Source organism: Rhineura floridana, chromosome 2 (genome assembly GCF_030035675.1).
Source record: "Rhineura floridana isolate rRhiFlo1 chromosome 2, rRhiFlo1.hap2, whole genome shotgun sequence".
Taxonomy (NCBI): domain Eukaryota; kingdom Metazoa; phylum Chordata; class Lepidosauria; order Squamata; family Rhineuridae; genus Rhineura; species Rhineura floridana.
The window spans coordinates 155,972,272-155,999,189 of record NC_084481.1 but is presented as its reverse complement, the minus strand read 5'-3'; the positions used below and the strand labels follow the sequence as shown (position 1 = coordinate 155,999,189).

At 42.6% G+C, this 26,918-nt stretch overlaps 1 protein-coding gene across 1 annotated transcript in view; it reads right to left on the bottom strand.

Annotated features, from left to right (window-relative positions):
- Positions 1 to 16,350: 16,350 nt before the first annotated feature.
- Positions 16,351 to 26,918, bottom strand: part of CREB3L1 (cAMP responsive element binding protein 3 like 1) — a 119,089-nt gene continuing 108,521 nt past the window's right edge. Inside the window, exons 11-12 of the mRNA XM_061610868.1 lie at positions 19,910 to 20,174; positions 16,351 to 18,355 (exon numbers count right to left, since the gene is read on the bottom strand). Of these exons, the coding sequence (XP_061466852.1) occupies positions 18,319 to 18,355; positions 19,910 to 20,174 (302 nt within the window). The 3' untranslated portion in view covers positions 16,351 to 18,318. The remainder of the gene's footprint in view (positions 18,356 to 19,909; positions 20,175 to 26,918) is intronic.

The window sequence follows — 26,918 nt, the reverse complement described above, 5'->3', positions numbered from 1 at the left end:
GAGCTATGGAGCTCCTTCCCACAAGGAAAACACTGTGGCAAAGAACTTAGCAATTTTATAGAGATAGATTAGATATCAGTAGAACATGATGTCAGTAATTGCTAGTTGATTATGCCAAACTCTGCCTCCATCTGCCACTATTTTGTGACTGTACCACCTTGTACCACCTTGTGACTGATGGATCTGAGTAGTTTTCAGCCATCTCAAATGAGCCCTGGGGGTGGAAAGTTTGAGAACCCTTGCTCTTTGCATCTTCTGTCTGATCTTTCTAATTATATTCTGTGCCCTGTCTCAACAAATTAGGACCAATTATCATTCTTATTTATTGTTATTGTTGTTATGTGCCTTCAAGTCGATTACAACTTATGGCAACCCTATGAATCAGCGACCTCCAAGAGCATCTGTTATAAACCACCCTGTTCAGATCTTGTAAGTTCGGGTCTGTGGCTTCCGTAATGGAATCAATCCATCTCTTGTTTGGCCTTCCCCTTTTCCTACTTCCTTCTGTTTTTCCCAGCATTATTGTCTTCTCTAGTGAATCATGTCTTCTCATTATGTGTCCAAAGTATGATAACCTCAGTTTCATCATTTTAGTTTCTAGTGACAGTTCTGGTTTAATTTGTTCTAACACCCAATTATTTGTCTTTTTCGCAGTCCATGGTATGCACAAAGCTCTCCTCCAACACCACATTTCAAATGACTTGATTTTTCTCTTCTCCACTTTTTTCACTGTCCAACTTTCACATTCATACATAGAGATCGGAAATACCATGGTCTGAATGATCCTGACTTTGGTGTTCAGTGAGACATCTTTGCATTTGAGGACTTTTTCTAGTTCTCTCATAGCTGCCCTCCCCAGTCCTAGCCTTCTTCTAATTTCTTGACTATTGTCTCTATTTTGGTTAATGACTGTGCCAAGGTATTGATAATCCTTGACAAGTTCAGTGTCTTCATTATCAACTTTAAAGTTACATAAATCTTCTGTTGTCATTACTTTAGTCTTTTTGACGTTCAGTTGTAGTCCTGTTTTTGTGCTTTCGTCTTTAACTTTCATCAGCATTCATTTCAAATCATTACTGGTTTCTGCTAGTAGTATGGTATCATCTGCGTATCTTAAATTATTGATATTTCTCCCCCTAATTTTCACACAACCTTCTTCTTGGTCAAATCCCACTTTCTGTATGATATGTTCTGCATATAGATCAAACAAATAGGGTGATAAAATACACCCCTGTCTCACACCCTTTCCAATTGGGAACCAATTGGTTTCTCCATATTCTCTCCTTACAGTAGCCTCTTGTCCCGAGTATAGGTTGCGCATCAGGACAATCAGATGCTGTGGCACCCCCATTTCTTTTAAAACATTCCATAGTTTTTCATGATCTACACAATCAAAGGCTTTGCTGTAATCTGTGAAGTACAGGGTGATTTTCTTCTGAAATTCCTTGTCCTTTCCATTATCCAATGTATGGTACCTCTTCTTTTCTAAATTCAGCTTGGACATCTGGCATTTCTTGCTCCATATATGGTAAGAGCCTTTGTTGTAGAATCTTTGTTGTAGAATCTTGAGCATTATTTTATGTGCATTTATTATTTATTATGTGTACTAAACCATCTGCATGAATGGCACTTCACAAAGCAAAAGAGGGCAGGTCTCTGCCACAAGAGGCTTACCATCTAAAATTGGATTTGGGGAAACAACAGAGGAATGAGAAGAAAATGAAGGCTGATGTAAATAAGGGAAGCATATGCCTTTATTTCAGTTATATGTAATTAGGCTCAGTTACAGTGAGATATGAGGATAAACCTAATCCCACTGGGTTGTGCCCAGTGGGATTTCTCATCAGCTAACACTGGGAAGGCTTCTGTCAATGGAATGGGAAGAGAAACAGTTTTCAGCCATTCCCCCCTCCCTCCTGCCCCCGCAGCCCCTCCAATCTGGTCCAGAGGATTGGGGGACCCTCCTTATAGTCAGTTGAGCTACGTTGTTGGATACAACCAATTGTGTCCACACCAGCTCCACTTATAGGCTGTTTGGGGTTTGCAATCAATTTACAATTTGGGTTAATTACTTGCCTGCCTTTTAACTAATTAATAAATTATTATTTTTTGCTGGGTCTTAAGTTGTTTTGATTTTACTAGCTGCCTCAATCTGTTGGGATGAGAATGGACTATATACTCTCCCTCTCTCTCCCTCCACACACAAACACACACACTTGCTGCCTTTTTGAGATACGAAAGAAATATACAATAATGTACTATTTAACCAACAAAAATAACAAACTTGTTGTTGGGAGAGACCATAACCTAGTATGGAACACACCAGAATCAAAAGTCCAAACACGAATGTGCTCTTACTTCATTTTAGCTCTTAAAATTTGCTATCAGTGATCATCAACTGAAGCTTTATCTTGCAATTCTACGCACAATTCAGTCTCCAGAGAGGCACCAGTGTTAGTCTGTTGCAGCAAAAACTACCATTTAATGGCAGCTTGAAGACTGACAAACATATAGTGGCATAAACGTTTGTGGGATAGAGCTCACTTCATCAGATACATGGAGTATGATCCTCTGTTATCAGGTATATAGATATACAATCAACTGTAAATAGGAAAAAATGTAAAGGTTGGAGTTAAATAGCAACAGAATGCAGAAAGTACAGTCTGTGACAATTCAATTACAGCTTAAATGTACACCAAATTTGATGTCCCTTCAGAGCAGCAGTAATTGATGACAACAGAATCATCTTAGCACTGCTGAGTAAAGTGGCAATATAATTAGAACTTAATGGATGCAAAATGAGCACAGTGACCCTTCATAGCAGCTGTGATTGGTAAACACAATCATCTGAGAATTGCTGAGTAAATAAATTCCCACCTGTAGTGGGATAGGAAACCAAATGAGCAGAATTAATAAGTTACATTCCAACAGTTTCATGCCTGAGTTTCCCCTTGAAGTTCCTTTGTGCCAGGATGGCCACCTTGATTAGTAAGAGAGGGACCTGGTATGTTGAAATGTTATTCTACTGGTTTCTGGGTATTGCCATTTCTGATTTGCAGGGCAGGGGAGAGTGTAGACAGTGGATTGTGTGGGGTAGGTGAGGAGGTTAGAGGAACTCCAGGGCAGTAAGGGCTCAGCAAGTGCATGCACTGTTAACCCGCAATGGAAGCTGCTGTTGTACTAGAATCTATTTCCTATGGATGAAGTGGTAAATACAAAAGCTAGTCCATTAGGGCAAATGGGGCATTATCCCAACAACCTCAGCCAGACCCTGCCTGCCTGCCTGCCTATATACTGGCATCCTGTCCAGGAGGTGGTGGCACTGGCTATCAGCTTCCTTCTCCTTTGTATCAGTGTTGTCCTTGTAGAATTCAGCAGGGAGGAGAATCGGGGCAAAAGTAGAATGAATTGGCCCTGCCTGTCATTGGCACTGGACTCCACCTGCTGTTGGCCTCTCCTTACCAGCCCCAAAGGGCAACAACCAGCACTGCAACCCAGAGCTCCTGACTATGCCACTGCTGCCTCCCCCACTGCATCCCCATCCCGACCAGTGGCACACCCACTGCAAGGACACCATGGCCTCCTCCATCCCCTGCCCCGTCACAAACCATTGCAACTGATTCCTGTACATTTATTTTGTGTGTGCAGCGACTGGCCTGTTTGTCCTATGCAGAACACATAGGATTGCAAATCCCACCCATGCTTACTTAGAAAAAAGTCCCAGTAAATTCAGTGAGATTTGCTGTCAGGTAAGTATGCCTAAGACTGTAGCCTCAGTCTTCTAGCTGCAGTTCTACTTTTGGCCTCCTTTTAGCCCTGACCCCGCTGGCTTTGCCAACTTAAAACAAAACATCAGGCGTTTGCTCCTGTGCCTTTCACTGAAGCCTGACATGCTGAAAATCACTGTACCTCCATGCCAGGGGAAAATGCACCTACTTAATTTCTGTCTGTCTGCCGCTGTTTAAAAGCCAAGGAGGGGGAGTGTAAAAATAAAATAAAAATTGGCAGCAGAGTTGATCCTGCTTTGGTTCTATGAAAGGACAGCCACCAATGTACTGGATATTGGAGGAAACTCATAGCTGCTCTCTAGTCTAGTAGGAGATTTCTCAGGAAATGGAGCCAGAGGAGAGGATTCCTCAAGAAGCCCCAGTTGGAGGCACCATAAGGATCATGGTGGGAGCAGAGGGCACCCCCTTTGGGAGATTGTGACACTGCAGCCTGTTTCTTTCTAAGCAGGGGGTGCTGTAGAAGAGCTCCAAGTCTATCTGTTTACTGAGCCACAGAATTATTTCATTAGTGTCTTTTATCCTGTGACATTTCCTCAGGCACTGGTGATCCGGCATCCCCAGGGCTAATTAGCAGGGCAACCAACGGTGAGCCCAGGGATGTGATTTCCAGTCACCTGGAGGTGACATTTTCTCCCTTGATGCTGATGCTGTTAGTGCTGATGCCAAGGTATTGAACTCAAAGCAAGGGCTCTTGAGAATGCTGTGAAGGCGTTTAGCAGGAGCTCTGTGTTCCTTTGTTTCACTGAAGCTGCTGCCTTTTTTGGAGGAGCTGTAAATGGAATCAGTGGCAACCAATTCCCATCTCCACCCCTCCCAAAGCTTGCATCTGAGCTCTCACGCTGCCCATGACTCACAGGTTTGGCCCTGGATGTCTAACAGGGTGGTGGAGAAAAAAAGCTGAAAGAACCAAAGCAAGGCAAGGTGGAAAAGGTGGGTGATTTGGGGGATCCTACAGTCACTAGTACTACCACTCAGAATATTATTACGAATGTTTATTGGTTTATGAATCACCTTTTACATGCACCTCAAGGAGATTTATATCATAAAAACAACTCAAAATAGTTTTAAAAACAGTAGGAAAGAAGTTTTTGATAAAATTATTTTAGAAACAGATATAAATGCATCCAGCCAGTAGTGGCCAGTGGGGCTGTGCTGCTCTTCTGGCTTCCCAACACTGAGCATCACTGCTGGTTACTGAGAGGGGAAGGGGCAAGGCAAGGGAACAGGGAGCTCAGCACAGTGCAGCACAGTGATGGAGCCAATCCAACACTCCTGATGTTGCGTGTGTACCCCACCTACTATATCCAGCTCTACCTATTTGTGCAGTTGCATTACTATTCATAAACCTACTATTTATGATTTTATGAAGTATTTAATGATTTTATATCAGGTCTTTGTATTTACTGATTTTATACCATGCTTTATGCTATGTTTTTATTTATATTGTACATTGTTTAGATATTTTTAATGTTAAGCAACCTAGAAATTTTCTGAATAAAAATATTCTAGACTGTTTCCCCAAACAAGCCAATACTTGTCAGTTGGCATCCTTCAGTTCAGCTTCTGAGTCCCTTTTCTCCAGGCTTCTTCCTGCTGCAGTACCAAACTGTGCTCTTTAATACCTTCCAGATTTTGAGTTATCTTAAAGTGTTTCAGCCCTTTTTTTTTGCAGCTCTTCAGCTCTAGCTCTTAAAGTTTATGACTCCACAACCCTGTGACTAACGACTGTATTTTCTAGCTTCACTTATGTATAATATTTCATTCCCTTTCCTAACGTTTTAGCCAATCAGGAGAAGAGCAGAATTCTGGTTTAGCTTCTATTTCTCCTTAATTCCCAGGTTTCTGAAATGAACCGTTGATCTTTGTGAGCACAACATTCACTTGTACAAACTTCCTGAACAAAATAGCCCCTTCAACGTTTGACCCTCCTATGTCCAAGAGCTTTTAAAGCAAAAAGCAATCATTTTCCAACCTAAGGTGTACAACCAAAAACCCAGCACAAAATAGCTGATAGTGCCATTACTTCATAGAGACCATTGATACTTTTGGCAGGCTACACAAGAAGAGGAGAGAAAATGGCACCCAAGTCCAGCTGAGATTCGTTCCTACATTGTTGGTCACATCATAGTATTGTTTATGAGAAAGTCACCCACATGGGGAAAGATCATAGCTCAGTGGCAGAGCATCTGCTTTGCATGCAGAATATCCTAGGTTCAATCCATGGTGTCTTCAGGTGGGTTTGGGGGAAAGCACCTGCCTGAAACCCAGTGTAGAGACAATACTGAGCTAGATGGACTGATGGTCTGATTAAGAGAGCTTCATATGGCTCTATGTTCCAGGTGCTGCCATTTACCTATGTGTACTGGTGGGTGGCATTTCATGAAACACGTATTTTATCCAGGTGTCCCAGCATTTAATTCTCCAGCAACAAAGGGGGTCTATGTTTGTTACTTTGATACCTAACAATCACCACTTGACATATTCTGTAGATGTAAGTGATTTTAAGGACACAAAGAGGCTCTGAGCAGGCCTGAAGCCAATATAAACCATCCTTGGGCAGCTGCCAGGGTGCCAGCAGGATTCACCACTGTAGTGGCACATGCCCTGGAGTGTGTGTGTGTGAGAGGTTCCTAGACTGAGTAACAGGGTTGGGAAGCTCTCTGACATTTTAATTTCCAGCCATGCCATGGAGTGATGCTATAGCAGAGTCACCCTGGGAAATTGCACTATCTGCTCCCAGCTGCCTTGTGTGCTCATTGCTCCATTGCTCCATTGCTGCTGTTCACCACTGCCAAGTAAGCCTAGGGTCCACTGATGTCAGAATGGGCCCACCACAGGGCGCTTTACCAAGGACCTCCTCAGACTTGGCCCTAACCCTGAGAATGAGCTGAAGACACATGATTCAGTTTTACTGCTAAAACAAAGAAGATTTGGTCTTGTAAGCTGCCAAGATCTCAGATCTCGGCAACCAGATGTAAGCTACCTGAGCCCTTTGGAGGAAGAGCAAGGTAAAGAGTAATAAATAAAACAAACAGCATCAGGCTTACTCCAGAACAGAGGCAGAATGTAATAAGTGGGTATCAACAGAAATACTGCGTAAGGGTCAGCTTAAGAACATCTAGATTCAATAAAGGACTGTGTCTTAGAGTGGTTAGTGATTGCAGAACCCAAAAAAGTTATCCACTTTGTCCAACAAGGGTAAAAGCAAACAGGAAATGCAAAACAACAAAAACCTTTAAGAAAGAGGCATTGTTCAGCATGAAGGTTTAGCATTGCTGTCAATAGTTTTGTACTGCAGTTTATTTTTATTTATTTATAAAAGTATTTACATATGGCCCTCTCACATCAGAGTGCTGTACAGCAACATGAAAACATTTAAAAGGTTGCTGTTCCCTCTCTGCTGATACAATACAGCCCTGAAGAAGCTGATAATTTTTTCTGGATTGTGGTCCAGGAATGTGAATCCTGCTGATTCCATGCTCCTGCCACTTGTTGTGACAGGTCTCCACCTAGAAGTCCACTTCCCTCCTCCCCCTCCCTACTTCTTCAGGATCTAATCCTGGTGGAAGTGGCAAGCACTGTGAAGCTGCTTGGCAACGGTGGCCACCACACCATTTCCATCAGTATATACGCGTGTGGGTGGGAAATTGCTCCAATAATCCGGCTCAGCCACATTTCTTTTCAAAGGGGAAAATTAGTCAAAAATTAGAGGATTAGTCAAAAGCATCTGAAAAGGTATAGTTTGGAGGATCAGTTCCTTTCAGGCAACTTGGAAACTATATATAAAAAAACTATAATAGAGATTCAGATTTACAAGCCATGAATATGACCAGCATTATCGTTAAAAAGCAGAGGTTAGGGCAGGGTGGGGGTTAAGGAGGATGGAAGTGTTGCCCACACAATGAAAACAAAGAAGAGCAAAACTCTGGCTGGAGACAGATGATAGTTTGTCAAAGTCTTACTGTGTTAAAGCAGCATGCAGGTGTAGATATAAGGGTAGATGTTCAAACTCTGAAGCATGCGTTTTACTGACAATTACCCAGGATTAACAAGGGAGTGTTTATTTAAGGAACAATGCAAACAAATTCACAGTGAATTGAAGCCTGGAATGGATGTGGTTAGAACTAGCAATCTCCTAACTCATTTCTATCCAGTTAATTCATTCTATGTTCCATCCTCTTCCAAACAAAATCCAAATGCTTGCTTCTCCAGCCAGTTAACGTTCCACACACCAAGCTACCCGCTCCTCTGTCCCCTCCAAATACAAACCTCAAACATAGTCCAAGTTTTTAAGTGGCATCACACAGACTTGAGTGTCCCACACACTTTTGTTGTTGTTCCCATAATCATTTCTAGTCAAACAGGCTTTAGACCAAGCTGAGGAGAACCTGCTGGTTGTTCCATGACCAGCAGATTGTCAGTTGAAAGCAGGGCTTCCTAGTGATAGCACTCACCCTTTAGAATGCCCTCCCTTGAGTAATTCGTGAGGCAGAGACAGTAAGAACCTCAGTCTAAGCTTTAAAATGGATTACCCAAGCTTTCCAGGACTCTTCATCTTTTACTTTGTTGTTTTGTACATGGCTCAGTTTTGTTTGTGGTATACAATTGCATTTTGTTTGTATCTCTAGTTTTTAGGATTTTTTATTGAATGTTTGCTGTATTTTATTGTTTTATGTAAAATGCTTTATCTAAAGTTGTGTAAAACATTGAGTAAATAAATAAATCAGTTATTGATACAGTCGAAAATTTTGCAAAACCTATTTACCAGAAGTGATAGTGGGCTAAGTATACACACTGCAGGCAACTTGATCTCCATCATACTGTTTCCAACATGCTAGGAGGAAAACAATATGATTATCTGTTTCCAGCCTTCAGCACATTCATTATAAATCTGTTGCAGAGTAGACGGAGAAGGAATGTCTAGAGCCTTTCCCAAAGACTAATGAAGCTAATAATAAAAATGTCTTTATACATCAGAAGTGCTGTGCAAAGTGGAAGCGACCAGCAAAATGGTCGTAGGCTAAGAACCTTAGCGGTAAATTGCTGCCTAAATGGCATTAACTGTAGAATTCTTAAAGAACTAGAGTTACCATCTGAGCTAGGGTTGCCAACCCTGCTCTTATGTCTTTTACAGGGAATGAAACAACAACCCTTGTGCCTTTAAAAGCAATACCATTTATCTCCATGCCATGAAAATCTTCCTCTGCTAACTCCTGAATATGAAACTGCTGTTAAAACCAGGACAATCTCTTTCTAGTCAGTTGGCAATTCTTCTGAAAGGCTCTCAGAGTGTTATATCGTGATGGGATGGGAATGCCTCTCCTATTAATCTAGCTGATGATAGGGGGAAAGCCACTGCAGCTAGGTGGCTGTGTGACCATCCAGGAGCGTGCACATTTCCAAGGAGCTGGAGAGAGGAAAAGGTGTCACTACATCCTCTAGTAGGGAATTTAAATGTTGGAAGGGAAGGGAAATATTGCTGGTCCTTCATCCGCAAGATAAACATAGAATTATGAGCACAAATTTTTTTTGGCACCTCCAGAACATTTCCTCAGGGTGTCTCAGCTGGTAGTGCAATCATGGAACAAAAATATGGCCCCTGCCCTAGTGACGTTTCTAGTCTTTTCATGAGAAATGACCGTAAGGTGAATATTCCAGCTGTTCACAAGTGTGGATGTTAGATGAGGTGCTGGAGAAAAAGACTCCTCAGACTGGCATTTAAAATCAGGTGAATGCTCCTGAAAATGGTCGCTCAGGAAACACCTAGAGGGAAAGGCTGGCATAGTGCACATATTTATTTTAAAAGATTTATAAACCACTTACATTATAAATTTCAGAAAACTAAAAATAGGTCTAGAATAAGCACCAAAAATACATTTAAAATAACAATACAAGACCAGATCAGCCATAAATAAATACATTCAGAAAAGGCTTAGGTAAATTATGAGGTTTTAAGCATGCATCTAAAGGAGTAGATTGTTGGAGCATGGTAATCAATTCCACATTAAAGGGGCCACAAGACTGAAAGCCCTAGTACTGGTGGACACAAGGTAAATAGCGGGAGGCCTCAGCAGCACCAGGAGGTCCTCTGCCATGGAATGTAATGGCCTGGCAGGAGCTTAAGGGGAGAGGTGGTGTCACAAGTAGCTGGTCCCAAGTTGTTTAGGTCTTTATAAATTAGTAACAACACCTTTAACCTAGCCTGGAAGCCCGTGCAGTTGCTTCAATAAAGGTGTAATAGATTGATGATGGTTACCTCAAGTGTTGAGGTTACCAAGATATATTCTTCTTCCCTACAGGAACCCCAGCAAAAAAATTTCCTTGAAAAGTAACATATATCTGTTTTCTACCACTTTAATTATCATGGTTTCCCCCAAAAGAAATCTAAGGATGAGAATGTGGGACGGTTGGGGAAGGCACTCGAGTATGACTATTTCTCAGATGGGAGCTGGGAATAGCCAGCCGGTAACTGGGGTGAGAGTTTGGTTCCTCAACGATAGATAACTCAATGTGAATGTGGATGATGTTGGAATAGGCAAATGTTGCATATTCCCTTTAAGGGATATTTGGGGAATATCCCATGTATCTGTTTTACCATGATGTAACTTCCTAATGGGTGGGGTTACTTACCTGACTTCCTCCTCCTTTGTCCTGGAGGATGCCTTGCATATTCTCCATTGCTGATCTATCCACCATTGAGAGAGGCCGCATGGCACTGAGAGCATCAATACTAAACCACTAAAATGAACTGAGACTCCTATTTTCTTTCTTCTAAGCTAGAGCCAGAGCTTGGAAAAGTTACTTTTATGAACTACAACTCCCATCAGCCCCAGCCAGCATGGCCACTGGATTGGGCTGATGGGAGTTGTAGTTCAAAAAAGTAACTTTTTCAAGCTCTGAGCCTATGTTCATAACATATGAGGTCGTAAGTAAACATTCTTTTCTTTTACCTAAAAGATTGTGTCTGTTGTTTATATAGAGAAAGGTGGGCCTGGTTATTCTCATTCTGCTGCTTGTATTTTTATATCTCTGCTAAGAAATAGGACCAACCAAATTAGTTCCTATTGGTTGGCCACTGTGAGAACAGGATGCTGGACTAGATGGGCCACTGGCCTGATCCAGCAGGCTCTTCTTATGTCCTTATGTTCTGTGTGTATTTTTATAATACCAAACAGATGAGTGTTTGGTGAGTGATATGAGATATGTATGGGGGTTGGTGGAGTCCTAGGTTAAATTTATTTTATTTATTATTTACTTATTAAATTTATATCCCACCCTTCCTCTCAAAGGGTGGCAAATAACAAGCAATTTTAAAAAAAATCTTAAAAACAGTTCTAATACAGTTGCAGAAAGGTCTCTACTTAAAAGGCTTGTTGAAAGAGGAACATCTTCAGTAGGCACCAAAAAGACAACACAGATGGTGTCTGGCTAATATTTAAGGGGAGGGAATTCCAAAAGGTAGGTGCCACAACACTAAAGACCTGATTCCTATATTGTGCGGAATAGACCTCATGATAAGATGGTATCTGCAGGAGGCTCTCACTTGCAGAGCACAGTGATCAACTGGGTATATAAGTGATGAGACCATCTTTCAGGTATCCTGGTCCCAAGCGATATAGGGCTTTATACACCAAAACCAGCACCTTGTACCTAACTGGCGGCCAGTGCTATTCTTTCAGCAGTGGAGTAACAAGTTGATGATTTCCTGCCCCAGTGAGCAGTCAAGCTGTAGCATTTTGCACCACCTGCAGCTTCTGGAGCAATTTCAAGGGCAGCCCCATGTAGAGTACATTGCAGTAATCCAGCCTGGAGGTTACCAGTACATAGATGACAGTGGTCAAGCTATCCCAATTCAGAAATGGTTGCAGCTATCTTATCAGCCACCCTGGTAAAAGGAACTTGTAGCCACTGAGGTCATCTGGGCCACTAGCAACAGAAAGGGATCCAGAAGAACTCCCAGACTATCATTCTTTCAGGGGAAGTATGGCCCCATCCATAGCAGAAAACAAATCTGGTTTTAGCCTCAAAAGATTCAGCTGCTAGTGTTGTGGTACATTCTTTTTGAATGTATATTGTCCTGAGGAATTATTGAGTTCAGTAATTGTTGTATGAATGTGTATAAGTGTGAGTGAGTGTCTGTAGGTGGAGGTATCAGTGTGTTACAAGATGTGGAATGTCTGTGGATACTGAGTAGAATCCTCTGTTACGGGTTTTGATGTTTCCTCTGTTTTATTGTTTTATACACAGTATTATTTAATTTTGTTGGATTTCCTTTGTAAACCACTTTGCAGTATATAAAACCTTTCAATGAATAAATTTGGTGAGCTGCTGAGAATTATCTTCCTAACCCCCCCCCCCTAAACAACAATGGTGCTTAAACCCATTTACGTTTAATGTGCTCATTTCTGGCAAGGCAGCTTGTTAGGGATGTATGCTACTCTAAGACACAAAATAATTGACTAGCCAAGACAGTGGCAAACTTGAGGCAAACTGCAGGCACATGAGCAACATCTGTGAACATGGAAAGTTAGATTTCCTTCTCTTTTTTAAAGATTGTGTATATCGGTATGGGTATCAGAGTGAGTGCCAACACCATATCTCCTTGTAATGAGAACCTATATTAGAACAAATCAAGACCCAGGATGAACAGTAAATTCAGTTGCAGTGATCAGTTGCAACTTCGGGTCCCTGCTCTCTTGACAAAAATGTTCCCAAGTAACTACAGCTATTACTTTAAATAGAAGTCGTCATTCCACTTTAACATCATGTCTATGCTGCACAGAAATAATAACCAATTCTTTTTCCTTTGACAAAAGCACCAGTGCTCAGTGCAGATTGCCAGCCCACCCATTTCCTGCGAGGTATATTAGGGAAGAATGATACACCCACATGGGGGTTGTGTCTGCAGAGGCGTAAATGGCAAAGAGCACAGAGAGGAAATGTAGCCCTCACCAACTAGGAGCAGAGAGGGCCTCATCTGAAGTGCAGCCATTTGTTAAAAGTATTGGAATGATGTGGTGCCTAATGTATGCCCACTGTTGAAGCTTTTCTTCCAGTTACACAAACCATGGTAAACAAGCACATGAAGCTAAATGTGAAATTATAAAACAGCCTTTATGATTTGGGAGTTTATTGCTCCCAAAAGAAAAGTGCATCCAGTTCTGCTTGAAATAAATTGAGCAGATTCAAAGTGCAATTCCATAAACCAGAACGTATTACAATGACCAGAGGGAGGCCACTGAAAGCAGCAGGACCACCACAACCATTAGGCAATGTGAGGTGGCTGCCATAGGCAGCTGATTTTGAGTATCATGAAAAGGCAGCAAATTACTCATGATTTAATTTATTATTATTGTGCTTTTACTGCCAAGGAAGCTGAGAGTCACTTAGGGGATTATTTGCCTCAGGTGCCAAAGTAACTTGACTGGCCTATGGACATTGACATGGGCAGGGATAGGAACATTTTCTGTTTCATCTCAGGCAGCAAAACAGTCACTTTCAGATTACCTGTGTACTGAACATTTATCCTGATTTGTTTGCAGGGAGATTAGATGATATCCGTTGTTTCAGAAAGCATTTTATTCCATTTCCCCAACATTTCTTTACCTGTTAATTTTCACATTTTATGTGATCTTTCACATGACGTAAAAGCCACTTCTGAAAATTTAGCAGAATCAAGTGGAACTGTAGAGGTCATTTCCGTGTTACTTGATTCCAGAAAAAAACTGTTTGCAACCCCTTGAACCCAGACAATTTTAGGAGTTTGGCATTTTATTTTTCCCATGGTTTTCTTGGGATCATGCCACCACTCACATAATGAAATTTGGGGTGGTATTCCGGCATATAGACGCACACATGCGTATAAAGGTGTGGCAACTTCCAATGATGTCCACTGTTGTTGTGTCACAACACACTCACTGCTGTGAATGAAATTTAGCATGACATGGTGGTATATTGATGAAAAAACTGCAACAGGCATTGCAGTGCATTATAATCATTGTATTACATCTCAGTGTAGTATATAGCATTATAATCAGGAAAAATATCACAATAAACCCTGCATCTGAATGCAGTCATCAGCTATTTATTGAACATTCATTGTGGAAAGCTTAGATGATGTTGCTTCAAAGAAGTGTTATCCCACACTTTCCAGTACATTTTCACATCACTTTCCTTAATGCAAAACTCCTCTCTTTGGAGGAAGCAGGTTTGTGGCACAAGACCTCCCAATCAATTCTAATTTGTGCAGACTGAATTTGCCAGTGTGTGACTGAATCCCACCTGAATATAGCGACAGTCTGGAAGTGCTCAGTGTCTTGGGCCAGCTCTAGAAAGCAGCATCCCAGCAGGGCATTCTGAACATGCACGCCCAGCTATATAGAATGCAAAGAATAATTTCCCTCATTTTAAGAATGTAAAAAAATTAGAAAAAGATCCTTCTAGGATCTGACCAAAGACCTATCTGGTCCAGCATCCTCTTTCTCACACTTGCCAACCAGATGCCTATGGGAAGTCCATTGCCTATGGCAATAGCCCTCTCCTACTGTTGCTCCCCAGCAACTGGTATTAAGAGTTATACCTTACATTTATGGAAGAGGAGTGCTGGGGGCTACATAGGAACTTAGGAAGCTATCTTTTACAGAGTCAGACAATTTGCCCATCTAGCACAGTGCTGTCTACATGAACTGGACTGGCATCTCTTGAAGCAAAGCAGATGCTCTACCACTGAGCAACAACCCTTCCATTTTCCTGGCAAAGGCCAGGAACCCCCTATAATATGCAGAGCTGCCCCATGTGATGAGCAGGACTGCAATTTGGAGCATCTTTCTGGACAATCAAGGATTCTCAGCTCAGCCTCTGAAGCAACCCCATGCACTCAGACTGGCGACTGGGTGAAGAACAGCTACAAAAGGCTTCTTGTTAGGGCTGGGACTTTGTTTGGGCAACAGCAATCTTCTTGGCTCTTTTCCCCCTTGGTTTCCGGTATGATCTCCTAGGTTGACCCCTCCTTTCCCCCAGCACTGACGCACTGGCTCATCTCCTGACTCCTATGGCTCAGCTGCGACAAGGGACAACTTAGGATGGCTACTTATATGTGTTGCCAAAAAAGAGGAAACATATCTCCCTCCCCTCAAAAATATGACAAAAGAGGACAGATTTGCATAAAATGTGCATTTGCCCATTTATATGCATACATGCACATTTTAATATAATCACAATAATTTCAATAGACATGCTTCTCGCCACAGTGGGGAAGAGCATGATCAGATGTCCTGTGGGCCTGTTCAGCCTGTTGTCCAGATGCTGAGTGTTGATGGGCAACTTCAAGGCCCCAGCTCACTCTCCTTTCTTATGGTTCTGTGTCTTTACACCCCCCTCCATCTTCTATCCAGGCAAGCACGAGGCATGATTAGATTTCAAGGGCACATTCCAGCCAGGCAAAACTCTCAGGGAAGATGTGAAACAGTGAGAAAGGCTGGGGACTGACAGGGGGTGTGGCCTGGGGAGAGTTCCAAGGGCCTGATGGAGACACCTTGAGGACTGCATTCCGCCCCGGGCTGAGATTCCTCACCCCTGGACTAAGAGATTGTATCTCAGCAAAGGCCTTTCCAAGGGAAATTCCTTTAGGGAATGTTTATACTGGGGCTATTGAACTCTTCCTCATATTTGATTTCCCCTCCCCATTTTATTCTCACAAGAATCCTTTGAGATAGGTCAGATGCATCTGTTTTCTTGAGAGATGATTTTATATTTGTGATTGGTCATGAGGAATACCTCCGTCTTCCCTCCAGGTCAGGCAGCTAGCATTGCAGGGAACCTGCCAGCACCAGCTGGAATTTGTGGATGAAATGAGGTGAAACTCTCCTTGTCAGCATCCTCAGTGCTGTACCTAAAAGGATAGTGCAGCTGTTACAAGCACCCACCCACTGGTCTCCCCTACCCCACCCCACCCCCCAGTGCTGCCTATGCTTTTCCAATTTTTTGCCTTTTACAAAAGGTTTGTTTTGCTCTTTTTTAAAAAAAAAAGAAAGAAAATAATATTTTCCTGTTGAAGCCCATGAGCATTCATATAGCCCTTAAAACAAAATCAAAACCAAAGAGACAGTTACAATGGCCAGTTACAATGGCCTGTAATTTCAGAACATTATATCCTACATTATTTTTCAGAAAGGGTTTTCTGTCTTCCTCTTAGCACTAGAGAGCAGTTTGGGTTTTTTTCCTGCTTGTTTCAAGAAGCAAATATGCTTGTCTCCCACCAGCAGTGATAGTCCCTGTGCAACAAGATTTCTTTCTCATCCAATATAATATGATAGCTACTGGGTTATTACTATCAGTGCTAGTAGAATGATAGATCTAGAAGGGAAGCTGCTGCCATCAGTCCTCAGTAATTAATATTTCTGTATAAGCCCTCAGAGAACACCACTCTGCTCTGCTTGGAGACCTCTGTGCATGAAGGGGAGAGCACTGCCATTGTTCGGTGGGTAATGGCAGGGCTGCACTTGCACAAACATTTGCTAAATTAATAACCCCCTTAAATAATGAACAATCTGAACAACAGAGCTGATGCTGCATCTTTTTTTTTTAATTTTGCTGCTCCAAAGCGACTGCAGAGCTAGTAACAGGAGGAAAACAGTGATATATTTAAAAAGAAACAAGGCAAACAACAGCTGCTAGACTAAGAGGAAACAGTGCCCAGCAAAGAGAGGAAGTTCATAGAGGCCAAGCTCGCGATAACTCTTAATAAAATACAATACAGAAAATAGGATCTGAGAGTCTCCAAAATACAATATCTTAAGGGATTGGCAATAATACAAAATAAGGTTCATTATGTACAAACAATTTCTGCGTTTGGTCTCTGTACAACAATGTGAACTTGAGGCACGCATGGATTATGCCCAGTAGAATTTCTGACTAATGACATAGGTGCTAACTACTGAACAGTGGTTCTTTATGCTGGTGTTGGGTTGGGAGGGAGAAGCGTGTTTTTAGACGGGGGGGGCTGCAGTGGTATGTCTTGGTCCTGGTGGACTTGACTGGAGGAGAATTGTTCTGAAGGATCTCTCCGTTCCTTCTTACATATCTATTGAAAAGGAAATCACAGCTGTGGCTTGCTGATCTTTACATCTGTTCCAAATGGCACCAGGAACCATTAAAATAATGGAGGCGTGCAGGGAACACATGTCTGTCCCTACCCTCTCTGCCTAGTCTTCTGCACAGTAATGAGGAGCATATTGGGACGTAGCTAGACAGATCTCTTTCCTTAAGTAACTGATCTGAAGGCGCATCCAGTATGCAGTCTTAAAGGGGGCAATGTGAGAGAAAAGAAGGATCTCATTAAGCCTGCTTGTTTAGAGAAAACTGAATCTAAAGACTGACAGAAAGAAGGGTAAAAAACTTAAAGGAGGTATACAATGATCCACAATTCCTTATGCTAAGTCTTGTGGGCCACCCCTAATTCCTGTAACAGCTTCAGGCACTGAGTTGTACACAGTATTTTCAGCATAGAAAGAAGGAAAGAAATATGCCACTTCACTGATATGTCCTGGGAAAAGGCAAAATGGACTTCAAACCAGTACCTGAGACATAAAATGGAGTAAAGGTTTTGCATTACAGGATGGGATAGACTAATTTTGCTGCATTTTATGCATACTCAGCCACAACCGTCATAAAGGATTGATTTATAGATGGTGATTTGTGTGGATGGTGATACGTTGAATGTTTGATTCGAAAAAATCCTTCTTTGATTTCCCCCCTCTTCTCTTATCTGAACATTTTGTTTTTTATGTAACTATGTAAAAAACAAATACAAAAAGATTAAATCAAACTAAAACAGTATCTGACAAGGTAGAAATGAAGTTTTTCCTGACACAGAGCTAGACATGGCTGGGGATACTTTCTGTAGTACAGATTTGGAGTTGTGTGCTGAGAAGTTCAGAACTTTTGGTGGCATATTGCAGAGAGAGGAAAGAACATCACCAGTGGCCACGGGGATTGCGAGTTGTGATAAATTAGAGGCCTAAGGCTTCTGTCTAAGTTGCCAAGCGCTATCCCTGGTTGGTGATTGCTGTGAATCCTGACAGAGAGATCAGTTTTGACACTGGGGAGCAAGTGTACAAGAGACTGAACTCAGGGCCAGTTTGGAGATGTCTAAATGGAACATCCTCTCCCACTTACTGTGCGATCCTACGCATGTTTACACAGAAAAAAATGAAATGGACTGCCTTCAAGTCAATCCTGACTTATGACTACCCTATGAATAGGGTTTTCATGGTAAGCGGTATTCAGAGGGGGTTTACCATTGAAGAAAGTCCAATTCTCTTCAATGGATCCTTTCCCCTAAGCAAGTGTGTTTAGGATCGCAACCCATGTCCCTTACAGTGTAATCCTACACATGCTTACTCAGAAGTTAGTCCCACTGAGGTCAATGGGACATACTCCCTGGTAAGCATGCATGGAACTATAGCCTTAATCACTTGTCTAGGAAAGGATCCTGTATCCAGACAGAAGAGGCCCTGAGACCTGGCAGCTGCTACAAATATTCAGCGGCATCACTGGAGGTTCTGTCTCTGCAGAAAGAAACAAAGAAAAAAGCAGCAGTCAGCCATTTTATCATTTGGTCATTTGGTCACCTGCTAACTCCCCCCATCTATTTCCTTATTTCCCAAAATCCTAAAGCCATGTCTGTCTTCAGATGTCAACTGTCACAATCTCTGTTATCAATTGAGTGGGGTCTCTGTGTCTGAACTATAGTTCAGAGCTAGAGCACAAGCTTCGCCGCAAGAAGTCCCAGGTTCAGTCTCAGTATTTGGATGATAACATTGTAGAATGTTTAGGGCCTATAAATATAGTATAAGTATCGGAGAATGAAAAAGGGAGATACTGAAGAAAACACAAAATGTCCCAGTGTTGGTCAGTATTATGTTGTCATATTATGTATCTGTCTTGAGATGCTGGGGAAATGATGGTCTAGGTGGACAAATTGTCTGACCTGGCATAAGGCAGCTTTCCTATTATTATTGTTGTTGTTGTAGTAGTAGTACTAGTTAGTAGTGGTAGCAGTAGCAGTAGCAGTAATAGTAAATGTATTACCTGCCTTTCACCATCAGGTCCCAGGGCAGGTTACAACAGTTCAAAATACAGCAGTATTTAATCAGTTAAAACAAATTATAGTCACAGGACTATAATTTCCTCCTCCCTAGCTAAAATTCCCAGGGTTCCTTGGGAAATTCAGTCCAATTTATGATAGGTTTCATTCCAAAGCAATGGATTCAAATAAAACGAGTAAGGACTTAGGCTAAACATTGGGATACATTTCCTGATGGTATGAGCTGTTTGACAGTGGGGCAGACTCCTTGGAAGGTGGTGGACAATGAGGCGGTGCTGTGCTTCCACCCTCCTGGCTGCAGTGCTGCTGCCACTTACCAGGATAGTGCAGAGGCAGGGAAGGGGGTGGTTAGGTTAGGGCTGTGTGGGCACACTGTAGCTCCAGATTGAAACCACTGCTGCACACTCACAGCCGCAACCTTGCCCCCACCCTGTCCCACCCCAGTCAACAGCAGAAACACAGCCACTCCTGGAACTCTCCTTCGTTAGAGGCTTTTAAGCAGAGACTGGATGGCCACCTATCAAGAATGCTGTAATTGTGGGTTTCCTGCATCAGCACTGGTTGAATTGGATGTCATCTGAGATCTCTTCCAACTCTATGATTCTAAGTCATCGTGCATATGTATTACTTATGGCTACTTGATTAACATATCCTTGACAGTAGGAATGGCTCCATTTCTGGTACTGGAGATTTCCACAGGCCACAAAACCTCCCTCCCTGAGATCTGGGGATGAATCAGAAACTTTAGACCTATGGTTGCCAACTGAGAAGAAAAATATAGCCTGGCCTGCTCTTGTGCTTCTTGATCTACAGTAATCAGCGGCAAAGCTTTTTATGGCTCAGAAATGAACATTATGAGCTGCTAATGTGTGCAGATTTGGAAAAAGCACAAGCGCAGGGATTGGTTTTTTTTTTTTTTTTAAAGCTGGCAACCCTATTTAGAACCCATGTTGTGCTTTGGAGATGGAATAGCTGGTATAAGCTGGAAAGAGAGGCTAGTCCCAAGCCTGCTTACCTCTCATGGAGCTGCTTCTTGGGGTGAGTGAGAGCCGAGCTGGTATGGTTCTGATTTGGCCCCTCCAAGTGGGGTTTATGCAGATATTTGGCTGTTTCATGAGCCACAGCCAGGGGACTGTGCACATGCTCTTGAGGCTCCTCCTCCTCGTGTTGCCTTTTGTCAGCCTCCCACGTTTCAGGATGCTCCACAGAAATGAAAGAGCTGTACCCTTCCTCTAAGGAGCCCCCATGCTCATCGTAGAACAGAAGGCTCCGTGACTGAACTGCAAAAGGAGAGCTCTGTTAAGCACTGAGAACATTATTTTCTGAGGCTGCCCCCGGCCCCCTTCCATGTGCCAAGATGTACAGATACATCCACTCATGAGGTACACAAACATCTTCACCACCTCACATAAGCTTATTGCAAGGCCTTGCTCTTAATTGCTACATAGCAAGCAGGAATTCAGCAGGTGAGGCGTTCCTCTGCTGTATCTCCACAGCAATAAAAGCTGCACATCTTGAATTTCTGGAGGCTTAGGGCAAGGCCCAAAAAAAGGTGGCAACTGCACGAGAACATAGGTACCTGCCCAGTGGTATTCCCGATCTCTATGCATGGATGTGAAAGTTGGACAGTGAAAAAAGCAGAGAAGAGAAAAATCAACTCATTTGAAATGTGGTGTTGGAGGAGAGTTTTGCGCATACCATGGACTGCAAAAAAGACCAATAATTGGGTGTTAGAACAAATCAAACCAGAACTATTTCTAGAAGCTAAAATGATGAAATTGAAGTTATCATACTTTGGACACATAATGAGAAGACATGATTCACTAGAAAAGACAATAATGCTGGAGAAAACAGAAGGGAGTAGCAAAAGAGGAAGGCCAAACAAGCGATGGAATGATTCCATACTTGCAAGATCTGAACAGGGTGGTTTACAACAGATGCTATTGGAGGTCACTGATCCATAGGGTCGCCATAAGTTGTAGTTGACTTGAAGGCACATAACAACAACTGCTACTACTACTACCTATGTGAATTCATTGGGCATGTTAATTTATAGAAGGTCATATTGTTTGAATTTTAGGTCCCATAATTTGGTTTCAGGACAAAAATGCTTCTTTCTTTCATTTGGTTTTGGCATTTGGTTTTCATAAACTGTCATTGATGACTTGTTATAGTAATGTAACTAAATGCAACTAAAAAGTATAGTATCATACTGAAAATGTTTTTCAGTTTTCTGATCACCCGAGATAGCAGAACTGGGGCCAAGTCTACATATTGCAGGTCTTACAAATAAGCTTCTGTAAAACAACACCCTTATGTAAACAAGTTCTTCCCACTGTGGTCATGATGTGCAGTGTCACTTACATGTAGATCACCTGTATGTTATGGAGAATATTCCATGCCGATAACAGAGACTCGTGGCGACTGATACAAGTCATGCCTGCAGAGTGGGGAGGTTATCATAGAGAAGCTAATTCAGCTGACCTCTATATGGTTGGTGCAATGTGTAGGCTACTCCTTTGTTTGGGCCAAGAATGTGCTGATAAGGACAGCACCTTTGATCATGATGCCCTTAAGGAGCAAGTAAACTCCCTCTGCATGCAAACTTAGGCTGACTCACTAAGATGAGTTACAGTAGGCTGATGGAATAAAAAAAACGCTCAGAGAATGGCCTAAAGCCACATAATGCAGTTCCATGCCTATAGTTAAAAAAGAACTGTGTCTGTCCAATGTTAGATGGGAATCCTGTGTATGTTGCTCCAGTTTAGGGAAAGGATGGGATGTAAAAGGAAAAAAAGGGGAAAAGACTAATAAAACTGCATCTGAGGCTATAAAATAGACTATCCAAACTGCTCAAGGGCTTTAAAATAGGCCAGCTATTCAAAATTAGAGACAGCTATAGAGCACTATTCTGCCTTCGAGACTTTCAACTGGTCTGGCTACCCTAGGGCCAACATACACATTGCAGCAGCCTCCACATGAGAGCTGGCTGAGCCATAAACAACATAGGTGCGGTTGTGGCATCTATGCTGCAGGGCTTTAAAGCAGACCGTATGCCTATGGGCCTATGAATAGTGACAAAAGGACATCAGCTATTAGGGGGTTATCTGAGATTTTAAATCCTCCCATTCCAAAATGTTGGCTCAAGTGGAATGAGGAAGTACTTAGGCCTGTTTGCTAAATCTGTGTCTGGACTGTACCATTTCAGACCACAGATGAGGTCCCAACTGAATAAACAATACATATATTTATTTAATATTTTCCATCCTTTTTTCCATGGAGCTAAGGGAATCATACAAGATCTCCCTCCTCTGTATCCTCACAACAACCTTGTGAGATACTTTAGGCTGAGAGATAGTGACTGGTCCAAAGTCACACAATGAGGTTTATTTATTTATTTATTTATTTATTTAAAATATTTATACCCTGCCCTTTCTCAAAAGACTCAGGGCGGCTTACAATTAAAACATAATTAGACTAAAAACCAAAACAATTAAATCAAACAAAAATACAATTAAACAGTTAAAAGTACATTAAATCTTAAATAGATTAAAAAATGATAAACATTATTAATTAAAAGCCCATCTAAACAAAACAGTCTTCAACTGGGTACGAAAAGACGATAATGAGGGAGCTGTACAAACCTCATTGGGAAGAGAGTTCCATAATCTAGGGGCAGCCACTGAGAAGGCCCTATGCTGTGTCTGCACAAGAAAAACTTGCGAAAAAGATGGAATAGAGAGAAGAGTCTCGCCAGATGATCTCAAAGGCCGAGCAGGTTCATAAGGGGAGATACGATCTAACAGATAGCCTGGACCTAAGCCGTATAAGGTCAAAACCAGCACTTTGAATTTTGCCCGGAAACAAATTGGCAGCCAGTGGAGCTGGTACAATAGAGGGTTTGTATGTTCTCTAAGTCCAGCACCAGTTAACATTCTGGGTGCAGCTCTTTGTACCAATTTAAGTCTCCGAGCAGTCTTCAAGGGCAGCCCCGCGTAGAGTGCGTTACAGTAGTCTAATCGGGATGTAACTAGTGCATGTGTCACCATAGTCAAGTCTGACAAATCAAGGAACGGGCGCAGCTGGCGTATCAATCTTAATTGAGCAAAAGCACTCCCTGCTACAGCAGAGGCCTGTGCCTCCAGGCTCAAAGCCGAATCCAGGAGTACTCCCAAGCTGCGGACCTGTGATTTCAGGGGGAGTGTAATCCCGTCCAGCACAAGTTGGATCCCTATTCCCCGATCCACCCTCCGACTGACAAGGAGCAACTCTGTCTTGTCAGGATTTAATTTCAGCCTGTTCATCCTCATCCAGTCCACCACTGATACCAGGCATCGGTTCAGAGTATGGACGGCTTCCTTGGTTTCATTAGGTGGAAAAGAGAAGTAGAGTTGGGTGTCATCTGCATATTGGTGGCACCGAACCCCAAAACTCCGGATAACCTCTCCCAGCGGTTTCATATAAATATTAAACAATATGGGGGACAAAACTGAACCCTGAGGGACCCCATAGGTCAATGGCCAAGGAGTCGAACAGGCATCCCCCATACCACCTTCTGGGTTTGCCCCTCTAGAAAGGACCGGAGCCACTGGAACACCATGCCTCCAAGTCCCATCCCAGCAAGGCGGCCCAACAAGATACCATGGTCGATGGTATCGAAAGCAGCTGAGAGATCCAGTAAAACTAACAGGGACACACTCCCCCTGTCCAGTTCCCTGCGTAGGTCATCCACCAAGGCGACCAAAGCCGTCTCGGTCCCATGACCGGGCCTGAAACCAGATTGGAATGGATCTAAGTAGTCCGTTTCATCCAAAAACCTCTGGAGTTGGGTAGCCACCACCCGCTCTATTATCTTGCCCAAAAAAGGGATATTGGAGTCCAGGGAGGGTTTTTTCAGTAAAGGTCTTATTACTGCCTCCTTTAAACAGGGCGGAATTCTGCCCTGAAACAAGGAGGCATTAATCACCTCCGTGGCCCAATCAACCAGCCCCCCCCCTGGCATTTTTTATAAGCCAGGAAGGGCAAGGATCCAATATGCAGGTGGTAGGATGCACCCCTCCAAGGATTTTGTCCACATCCTCGGGTTGGACAGGCTGAAAGGAATCCATTCTAATCAAACAAGCAGGAGCCATAGCTACATCCCCAGAGACTGTATTAATTTTGGTGTCTATGTCAGAACGAATCTGGGCAACTTTCTCTGCGAAATGCCGCGCAAATTCATGACAACGGGCTGCTGAGTGGTCATCATCATGGTCACACGGGTCAGAGCTTAAAAGGCTCCTGACCACTCGGAACAGTTCTGCCGGACGAGACTTGGCAAACGCGATAGAGGCAGAGAAAAAAACTTTCTTCTGAGCCCGAACTGCCATAGAGTAGGTCTTTAAATAGCCTCTAGCCCGTGTTCGATCAGATTCGCTCTGAGTTCTCTGCCAACGACGCTCTAGTCTCCTTTTTTCGCGTTTCATCATACCCAGTTCCTCGGTAAACCAAGGAGCAGATTTAGGTCCAATCCGCGAAAGGAGACGCTTAGGAGCGATTGTGTCCACCGCCCTGGTCATTTCCTCATTCCAGAGGTCGACCAGAGCTTCGACAGAATCACCTGCCAAGGTGACAGGAAAGTCCCCAAGAGCCATCAGGAAACCATCTGGTTCCATCAGTCTCCTGGGGCGGACCATTCTAATTGGTCCTCCACCCCTGCGGAGGTTCTGAGTCCCAGTAAGTCTAAACCTGACCAGGTAGTGATCTGTCCATGACAACGGAACTAATGAAAGTTCCTCCACACCAAGATCACAAATATCTCCTCCAACACAGAAAACAAGGTCCAAAGTGTGACCGGCAATATGGGTAGGGCCTGATATTACTTGGGACAGACCCATGGTTGTCATGGAGGCCATGAAATCCTGAGCCACTCCAGAAAGTGCAACATCGGCGTGGATATTGAAATCGCCCAGTACCATAAGCCTAGGGGATTCCAAAACCAACCCCAAAATTACTTTGGTAAGCTCAGGAAGGGAGACGGTTGGGCAGCGGGGTGGACGGTACACCAACAGAATCCCTATTCTGTCCCGGGTACCCATTTTCAAAAAGACACATTTGAACCCTGAGAATTGTGGGAGAGGATACCTGGTCATATGTATGGTATCTCAAAAAACCACTGCGACTCATTGGAAAATTATATAGCCGCGAAAGTTTCTGTATACTATAGCCAGCATGGATTTTTCACATTCCATCATGTTAAATTGAAAATACCCTTTATGCCATTCTGCTGCTTTCCATAAGCTCATTTCAAAACAAAACTTTACAAAACATATAGTCCTGAACTCAGAAACAACCCTGCTGCTTAACAACCCTCTAAGTTTTCATGGTGATACATAAAACACACAGAGAGAATCCAGAGTTCAAAATCTAAATCAAGAGTAAATAAATCCAGACCTCTGTTGGACTTTTTCTGTCAGTGATCTCATAATTTGTTGAAATTAATTAAAATTCAGTCATGTTCTCAGAGTACCTGTAATCCTGTTACTGATCTTGCTCCATACTCTGTCCTTTCATCGTCTGCAGTTTAAAAGTTAAAAAAAAATACATGGCTGATTTTTAATTAATTAATAAAATTAAAATTGGAGTCTATGATAGTGCAGGTATGCTCAGTAAGAACCAACTATCAGTGCTAAAAGCCAGACTAACAGCTGCTTGGCTTGGCTTATCAGGGGGCCACACCCACACCAGACATTTATTCCACTTTAAACAGTTATGGCTTCCTCCAAAGAATCCTTGGAAGTGTAGTTTGTGAAGAGTGCTGAGAGTTGTTAGGAGACCCTATTCCCTTGACAGAGTTCCAGTGACCAGAGTGGTTTAATGGTCCACCCCTTTTTTCAGAGAATTCTGTGATTGTAGCTCTGTGAGGGGCATAGGGCTCAGAGACACATGTTACCGAATTCTTCCAAGCTACACAGGAAGTGAGTTGGACTGTGAAAGACCAACCCAAATTGTGTTTGCATTTTTACAAATTTGTAGGGCAGTACAATATCTCAGAGTGGAGGTAAAGTCTCCTGCTCCCCTGGTGCATTCACTATAGCTACCCAATTTCCCTACTTTTTAAAGTTTGATAGAAATCTGTTGGCTTTAGGTGCATTCTGAAACCATAAGGGTTAGTTAATTGAATCTGCCAATGCTAGTCTGACATTCTGAAAACACTGGCATGCTCCTTCATACCAACAAATATTCTATATATAGAAAATTAGATGTCATGGAGAAGGGAGCAGATGTTTTGTAGGCAAAAAAGTCCCAGGTTCAGTCCCTGTCATCTCCAGTAAAACAATTCAGGCAGCAGATGTTGGGAAAATCTCTACCTGAAATTCTGGAGAGCTGCTGCCAATCAAGGTAGGCAATGCTGGGCTTGATGGCCGATTAAGCTGATCTGGTATAAGGCAGCTTCCTATGATTCTTCCTGACATGTTAATTCTCTGTCCACCAGACATTAAAAAAAATTGGAGGAGCATTCCATCATGCAATTCCATCTTGCATGTACACAACCACCCTGTACAATCTAAAGCAGCATAGGCCACAGGTTTATCATATCAACTGCTTTTTGTTAGAACTAGGCCTTTGTTTTCGGCTTGAGTTCCTGTGTGTGCCAAGGAGACTTATTGGCCAGAAGAAGGATTTTAGATTAGAGCGCTGAGCTGGAATGACAGATATAGTTACTCAGAAACTGGACCGGGGGGAGAGGGCTGTCAGGTAGCCGAGGTGACAATAGTTTTAGAAGTACAGATTGCTGGGAAAGCCTAAATCTATTTTTGTCTAGAAATTCTGTCAGTTGAGCTAATCATGTAGCTTGTCTTTGTGTGCAAGGGTTCTCTTTCATAAATAGCTACATTGTGTGGCCAATCTAGATCAGAACCCTAGTGTAGGGAGTAGGAGAGCTTTAAGCCATTGCCCCCTACTCTGGACCCAGTCTGGATCAGGCCCTCTTGCACCTGCAATAATAATAATTATTATCATCATCAACACCAACAACATTTATT